We start from the raw sequence: 8,687 nt of genomic DNA, 5'->3' as shown, positions 1-8,687 counted from the left end.
AGTCTTAGATCTAGAACATTTCATAAAGATCTCGCAAAAATAAAAAGAGATTTCAAGGTACGAACCACAAAAGCGGAGCTTCGTCAATTCCATGGTGATTAATTTTGAACATTTAAATTGTTCAGCGTCAATTCCTAAATATGTGTTGGATTTTGGGTTTCACTCAATTCGTGGTTATAACGAATTTAAGATCATAAACATAGTGATTGTGCAGCCATAAACCTCAGTGGTAATTTCTAAGAGTCCCAAGGGTTACAATTGTGGAAACGAATGTGATGGAGAAAAATTGGAGATGGTTCCGGAGAGAAATGTACCTCTGCTATACGAAAGTGACCAAGCAGTCAACTCTTAACTCAATGCGAGAAAAGTAAGGTAGTTCAATGACTTATGTGAATTTCAGCCTGATTAGGAAGAAATGATTGGTATTATCAATTCATTAAAGCTTCAAACATAGAGTCTCAGAGGCTTCAGACTACATGCAACAGCATGCTTCTTGGGACACTTAACTAGTGCATAGATTCGAAATATTTACCTGCCCCATCATTCAAAATTGAGACCATCATGGAATGTGTCTTCAATTCTGCTCAATTATCTAATCTTTTTGGTATTTTTCGATACTTTTTACGAAAATAAATAAGAGTTGAAGATAAAGAAATTATTTTTGTATTTTTGTTTTTCTACAAAAATAAATAAAAACATAAAGAAATAATATATTTTGGATTTTTGATTTTCTGAAAAAGAAATAAAAACAAAAAAATGAAATAAGTAGCAATAAACAAAATGTATAAAGGGTACATGAAGTTCCGAGCCACGAATGAACAGTACACTGCGAGTCACTACGAACATTCGCACCAATTCGCAGTGTAAACAGTGGACTGCGAGACACTGCGAACATTCGCACCAATTCGTAGTTCAACCAAAACTTTAAGACTACGAAGGTAGTTTCAGAACTGATTAAGCCTCAATCATTCCTAAGCCTTGAAGAATGTGATTAAAGGTCTGTTCAAGTAAGGCTTTTGTAAAGATGTCAGCTAGTTGATTAGCAGATCTAACAAAGTGAATCTCGACATTTCCATCTTCCATGTGATCTTTGATAAAGTGATACCTCAGTGTAATGTGTTTGGTCTTATAGTGTTGCATTGGGTTATGACATATACGAATGGCACTCTCAGAATCACAATACAAGGGGATTCGCTTCATATTGATACCATAGTCACGAAGCTGACTTTGAATCCAGATAACTTGTGAAGTACAAGAGGCAGCGGCTATGTACTCTGCTTCAGCAGTTGATAGGGAGACGCAGGTTTGTTTCTTTGATTACCAACTAACAAGTTTTCCATCAAGAAATTGGCATCCTCCCATTGTACTCTTTCGATCTAAACCCCAGCCTCCGAGATTAGCATTCGAAAACGCTTGCACAAAGAACCCTAAACTGGAAGGGTACCATATTCCGAGCGAGGAGGTTCGTTTAAGGTACCTGAATATGTTCTTGACAACAGTCATGTGGGGTTCGCGAGGATTCACTTGAAACCTGGAAAATAGCAAACAGAAAACATGATGTCTGGACGACTGGCGATTAGATACATCAATGACCCTATCATTGGACAATAGAGTGTCATATCAGCAGCTGGTTTGTCCAAAGACGATGTTAGTTTCATTCTGAATGCCATTGGAACATTCACCTTCGAATCTCCCACCATTCCAAACTTAGAAAGTAAAGTCTCCATGTAAGCCTAATGGTTGATAAAAATTCCCTCCTGACTTTGTCTTATATTCAAACCAAGGAAAAAGTTAATCTGAACCACAGAGATCATCTCAAATTTAGTTTCCATCAACTTTCGGAAGTCAGCAATTAAACTAGGATTTCTAGAAGCAAAGATGATATCATCAACATAAATTTGGACAATCTTTCTTGCGAAATAAGGTTGGGTCGACTGAACCTTGTTTAAATTTAGCTTGTTTTAAGAATCTTGTAAGAGTTTCATACTAGGCTCATGGAGCTTGCTTTAGACCATATACTGCTTTATCTAGAATGTAACATTGGTTCGAATATTTCTCGTTTACGAAACATGGTGGTTGTTCCACATATACTGTTTCTTCAAGTTCTCATTCAGAAAGGCACACTTAATGTTAATTTGAAAGACTTCGAAGTTCTTGTGAGCTGCATACGCCAAAAAGATGCGAACAGACTCCAGACTTGCAATTGGTGCGAAGGTTTCTTCGTAGTCAATGCCTTCTTCTTGGAAATACCCCTAAACAATTAGTCGCTCCTTGTTTTGTATTCCTTCTTTGTCTAGTCTGTTATGAAATACCCATTTTAGACCAACAACTGATACATCCTTCGGAGTGGGAATCAATCTTCAGGCCTTGTTTCGTTCAAACTCATTTAGCTCCTCCTACATTGCTTGTACCTAATCAGAATGATCAATAGCAACCTAAACATTTTTTGGTTCAATTTTAGAGATAAACAAATTAAACATGCAATATCCCACTTTAGAGAATAATGCAGTCTGCTTCGCCTTTTGGTGTGCTCCCGTAAGAACTCTTGAAGATGATTATCCTATTACTTGTGTTTTGGGATGACTCTAGTCCATTTAGTCAACGGAGGGTAATTAGGATCATAGGTTGGGTCCAGTTCAGCATTTACATCCTAAAATTCTAACTGCACATCTGAATCATCATTCGTATTTTCATTCTCCCCCTCGAATGATGTATGTTCCTCTTTTTCTGGAATTATACTCTCCCCCTGGAGTTGACATTCATGGGTAACTTGAGGAGTTGAATGCTCCTTCTAAGAATCGTGTACCAGGTGTAGATGTTGATGTAAAACCCTCCCCCTGAAATGGAGCATTCGCAGCTTATGGATTTTTCGGATTTTGAGGCTCACTCTCAAGATTCTTTGCAGCTTCATCGATAATTTTCTTCAATTCATCCTCCTTGTTACTAGCTGCTTTGGATTCTGAAGATATCGCTTTCTCTGGCTCATGAACTAAATTCATGAATTTTTCGTAGAAATTGGAGAGTGGAATCGTTGCTGGATTCGACTTAGGAAAGATCTCCTTTGATTGACTGTCATCCTTCTGATACTTCTTTAAATAATTATCATCGAACGTGACATAATAGGTTTCTTCTATCTTTTTAGACTTTTTGTTGAGAACCCTATATTCCTTAGAAGTCAGAGAATACTCTAAGAAAATACCTTCATCAGTCTTCTCAACGAATTTGTTCCTTTGCTCTTTGGAATTGAAAATGAAGCACCTGGAACCAAATACATGAAAGGACCTGACATTTGGTTTTCGATTATTCAATATTTCATAAGGAGTAATAGAAAATCGCTTATTGAGGATTGATCGATAAGATTCTTCTTTACCGATGGTGATCGGTCATGGTATCCATAGCGTTGCTTCTTTTTCGGCCAAATCCGGATTTCGTTTTGCTTCTCCCGGTCGTCGAGCCTGATCAACTCGACTCTTTTCCCTGCCCCCGGCCTCTCACTTCGTTTCGTTCTTCTTCTGTACTGTCGCTTGAATGAAGACACCCAATCGGCCCGACTTTCCCAAATGCCCGCGGAAAGAGCCTATCTCTTACTCTTAAATCCAGTAAAGCTTAAGAGAGGTACTGAAAAAAAAAAAAAAAAAAAAAAAAAAAAAAAAAAAGACGAAGTGACCCGAGAAGCCCACCCTTTAGGTCCCTTTTCATAGACGAGAGAATGAGGTTTAAGTAAAGTAGGTTGTTCCAATAGCATCCGCCCAAAACTAAAGTGGCAGATTCACAAATGATAGCATGGTTCTCGTAGCTTCACACAAAGATCAGTTTCATCTTTCAACAACCTCGTTCTGTTGAGGAGTGTAAGGAGACAAAAGGTTGTGAGTTACTCCTTTCGCAGTCCAAAAGTCTTCAAACGTTTGGTTTTTGAATTCCAAACCGTTGTCGCTACAAATGTTACAAACCAACATTCGTTGTTGTATCTCAATTTGCTTTATAAAATCCTTGAGCTTGGGAGCTGCTTCTGATTTCTGCTTAAGAAAATGCACCCAGGTAAATCTAGAAAAATCATCAATAAATACAAGTATATAGTTGTTACCACCAATGCTTTCAATTGCGGAAGGACCACAAAGGTCTATATGCAAAAGTTCAAGTGGTTCTATGACTTTGGTATTCACAACTATTGGATGACTCTTCTTACTTTGCTTCCCTAATTCGTAGGCTGCACAAATATGTTCCTTATCGAATTTCAAGAGTGGAAGCCCTCGCACATGATCACCAAGAAAGAGTTTATTGATGTCTTTGAAATTGAGGTGCGAGAGTCTATGGTGCCACAACTAGCTATCATCTGAAGAAGCTTTCGTAAGTAGGCAGATAGCAGTTTTCCCTTTGATGGGGTTCAAATTTAGAGGATACATCTCGTCTTTTCTCTTAAACTTTAGCAGGACTGTTTTAGTCTTCTTTTCGATGATCTCGGATCCCTCGTCGTCAAATGATACTTTCAATCCAGTACCTACACCAGTTGAGAGACACTTATTAGGTTGCGTTGGATATCAAGAAAATAATGTCCTATTGCTATAATTACACGTTATATGTATGACTTGAGCTCTTCCATTTTCATACTTTTAAATATCTTTATGTTGATTTCATCTTGACACTTCTTATAATGTATGAAATAAATGTTTCTTACCCATTATCAAGTGCGTATAGGCATGTAGATTGAAAAAAAAAAAAAAAACATTTCGAAAGTTGCCTCACTAAAGTATTCAAATGTGGAAAACCATGGCAAGTATTTTGAGAGTTATCTCTTTTGGTATGTATTTTCTATATCTTATAGATCTAAGTTACATTTTGATATTATATATAAGAAAATAAAGTATGTGGTATTTCTTGGACTCAAGTATTTTCTGTAATATATATATATATATATATATATATATATATATATATATATATATATATATATATATATATATATATATATTGGTGTCTATATCCACTTTAAGTACAAATTGTAGGAATATTACACATTATCCTTTGCAGGTGTCACTACAAGGATTAACACCTATCCAGACGACAATTTGGGACTCTGTGCCGACGACTTGTCGTCGGTAAAGCTTATACCGACGACATGTCGTCTTTAAAAAGTCGTCGGTAAAAGTTGAAAATATCGTTGGGACAAAAGTCGTCGGTATAGAATAACCAATCCAAACGACAAGTCGTCGGCAAATGATCGTCGGGATTGATTTTCGAGGAAATAAGAAAAAAATTTATTCGGACCCTATACTGACGACTTGTCGTCGGGAAAAGTATGAGCAATACCGACGACTTGTCGTCGGGAAAAGTGTGAGCAATATCGACGATATGTCGTCTGGAAAGGGGAAAACCATTTTTACAGTTCGAGAATATGGGCTTTTTGAAATTACAAGGTATTTGTATATTTTGTTCATAATCGTAAAATTTTGACATTCTGGATGCATTGATTATCATTTAGGCTTTTATATTCAGTCACGCTATGAAAAAGGTGGCTAGCTAAAAGATAGCTATATAGAAAAAGGATACATTGAATGTTGAAAGTGCATTTTTAAGACATTATATTTATGTATATTCCATGGTGTTGAGGATTGAGATGTGAGTGCTAGGTAAATTAATTTTAAATTTCAATAATTTTGGTTGGTATTTTTATTAATATGGTCTTGCAAGATTGTGAAAATTTCAAATTATGGGATACGAAACTGCAACTTGAGCATGTGGTTTAGCTACACTAAAATGTATTGTGAAGGTTGGACAAAGGCATGTTATTTAGCTACACTAATATGTATTGTGAAGGTTGAACAAAGGCATGTTATTTATATACGTGAAATGATGGAAACTATTACAAATAGTAAAAAAGCTTACCTCTATCATATTTTTATTTGCCAAAAGCTTCAACAAAATAACAAAGCATGGCCACAACTATTGCTAAATTTGTTGAAAAGCTTGATGAAATAATCTATTTGTCAACATATTCATGCTTTATTTCATATGAATTGAAATAAATTGTAAGGTTCAAACAAGGAATGTTATTTATGTACGTGAACAAAGGCATGTTATTTGTCAACATATTCATGCTTTATAATTACATTTTTTTAATAGTTATGTTTATATTGTCTACCGTGTACCACAACCTTGTCTACTAATATTATTAGGAATTCCTAAAATAAATTTCTTTCAAAAAATTCAATTACAACATTTTAATCCTAACTAATAATTCGAATATTCTACAAAATTCAAGAAAAGGTAAAAAATAATAATTGTACCCATTTGAATTCGTAATACTTTTTCGTCCTTTTTTCAAGCATCAAGATCCGAACGTCACTCCCTCTAAAAACCGTCGTCTCTCCGTCCAACTTTGCATTTTCCATGCAAACACCACTGACGTTAGAAACCTGATCCATTGACAATGGGAATACTACAACTACCACCTTACCACCAGATCATTCAATCATGGTAGCCACCCCCTCTGCCCAAATCCAACATCCCTCCGCCTTCACCCCCACCCGCCACTCCTTTTTCTGGTTCGTAATCACTACGCTCTTCCTCTACCTCCTCTACTCTTCCAATCTCCTCCTTAATCAAACCACCAAACCCATTCCCACCTCCGAAAACGTCCAAAACACCACCAATCCTTTTGGAGTTTCATCGCCCATACGGTTTGATACCGAGCTTAAACACATTGTATTCGGCATTGCAGCCTCCTCCAGGTTATGGCGATGGAGGAAAGAATATATCAAGCTATGGTGGCGACCTGGGGAGACAAGAGGCGCTGTTTGGATTGATAATCAAGTAAGGTCTAGAAAAAACGAAAACTTACCGGATATTCGCATCTCGAGAGACACATCCAGGTTTCGTTACACCAACCGTCAAGGATCCAGGTCTGCCATCCGTATCTCCAGGGTTGTTTCAGAGACGGTGAAGCTGGGATTGGAAGATGTGCGGTGGTTAGTGATGGGAGACGATGACACCGTGTTTGTTTTAGAGAATTTGGTGAGGATTCTGTCAAAATATAACCATGAACAGTATTACTACATCGGAAGCTCGTCGGAAAGTCATGTACAAAACATATTTTTCTCGTATGCGATGGCGTACGGTGGCGCCGGGTTCGCCATTAGTTACCCTCTGGCTTTAGAACTTGAAAAGATGCAGGATCAGTGTATTCAAAGGTACCCAAGTTTGTACGGAAGTGATGACAGGATGCAAGCTTGTATGGCTGAGCTCAATGTCCCACTCACTAAAGAAACTGGGCTTCATCAGGTATATTAGCCCTTTTCTTTTTTCAAAATGGTGGTTTATTAGAGAAACATTAATTATGTTTTGTGATTGGCAGTTTGATGTATACGGAAACCTTTTAGGTCTATTGGGAGCACACCCTGTAACTCCATTGGTGTCACTCCATCATCTCGATATCGTTGACCCGGTGTTCCCTGGTATGACCCGAGTCAAAGCGGTAAAACACTTTCTTGAATCTGCAAAGTATGATTCTGCAAGCATCGCACAACAGTCTATCTGCTATGACAAGCGAGGGTGGTCGATTTTGGTTTCATGGGGTTTTGCGATCCAAATTGTACGAGGAATCATCTCTCCAAGAGAGTTGGAGTACCCAACTCGAACGTTTCTTAATTGGTACAAAAAGCTCGATTACACTGCGTATGCGTTCAATACTAGGCCTGTGGCAAGGCACCCGTGTCAGAAGCCATTCGTGTTCTACATGAGTGAAACGAAATATGACAAAGTGAGGAAGAAGATCATTGGGATATATACTTTGCATAGGGAAGAATACCCTGATTGTCGATGGAAGATGGAGTCTCCTGAAACAATTGAGAACATTGTTGTCATAAAGAATCAAGATAACTTTCGTTGGCATAAGGTACGGGACCCTTGGTCGTATACCTATATACTCCATATCTTATCTCGAAACATATTTAAAAATAAATAAATAAATAAAAATAAAATTAGAACAAATAACGGAAAACTTGTAGAAAGTTGAAACTTAATATATACCCATACATAGCTTACGGAATTAAGAAATGTTTCCATTAAGTATAAAAGTAACAACACCTAATATGCATGTGTGGTTACAAACATTTGATAATTGGATTTGGTGTTTATTGGACTTTAGGCACCAAGAAAAGATTGTTGTAGGATCTTGCCTTCAAAGAAGAAAGAGACAATGTATCTATGGGTTGATGGTTGTCGAACAGGAGAGCTTGTTGAATGGTAGAGTTCTAAGAGAGTGCCATAATTTCACATAGATCATGTGCTTCATGATCATCCCCTGGCCTTGAATTCCATACACGAAGCCTCCAACGTTAACGGTTTTCTACTAGAAATTCTCACGGCGTGATCTAACCATGAAAACTGAACACTAATTAGCATCACTTTTTGTATATTTAGAACATTCGCAAAACATCCTATTGTACCTATGATTACGATTCTACGTACATTGTACTTGGTATGTCGTTGATCTCTATTAATCAAATGCTAAGAGATAACTTATAGATAGTTCTTTCTTGGGTAAAGTTATCTTTTTACCCTTTTATGTAACAAGGTAGATTTCTTTATAATATATGGAGTCATGTTTATATTTAATATATACCAGTTTATGCATTAGCTACTTTACCAAATCGGTAGCATTGATTGATAATATATTGAAACATGATTTC

General features: G+C 37.0%; 1 protein-coding gene across 1 annotated transcript; it reads left to right on the top strand.

The window, feature by feature from the left end:
• Nucleotides 1–6,427: 6,427 nt before the first annotated feature.
• Nucleotides 6,428–8,478, top strand: LOC145051960 (uncharacterized). Its single transcript, XM_078999786.1, has 3 exons — nucleotides 6,428–7,278; nucleotides 7,352–7,891; nucleotides 8,144–8,478. Exons 1-3 carry the CDS (start codon nucleotides 6,472–6,474, stop codon nucleotides 8,243–8,245), a joined length of 1,449 nt encoding a protein of 482 aa, XP_078855912.1. The 5' UTR covers nucleotides 6,428–6,471; the 3' UTR covers nucleotides 8,246–8,478.
• Nucleotides 8,479–8,687: the final 209 nt, after the last annotated feature.

This window comes from Lactuca serriola, chromosome 5 (genome assembly GCF_051521515.1).
Source record: "Lactuca serriola cultivar US96UC23 chromosome 5, Lser_US96UC23_V15, whole genome shotgun sequence".
NCBI classification, from domain to species: domain Eukaryota; kingdom Viridiplantae; phylum Streptophyta; class Magnoliopsida; order Asterales; family Asteraceae; genus Lactuca; species Lactuca serriola.
The sequence above is the reverse complement of the archived record's forward strand: the minus strand, read 5'-3'. Positions and strand labels throughout refer to the sequence as shown.

Bases quoted from the DNA above. Each gene is read 5' to 3' on its own strand.
- LOC145051960 (XM_078999786.1), top strand. From the start codon at position 6,472: ATGGTAGCCACCCCCTCTGCCCAAATCCAACATCCCTCCGCCTTCACC. The intron at 7,279-7,351 runs GTATATTAGCCC...TGTGATTGGCAG, and splicing joins AAGAAACTGGGCTTCATCAG to TTTGATGTATACGGAAACCT. The intron at 7,892-8,143 runs GTACGGGACCCT...ATTGGACTTTAG, and splicing joins ATAACTTTCGTTGGCATAAG to GCACCAAGAAAAGATTGTTG.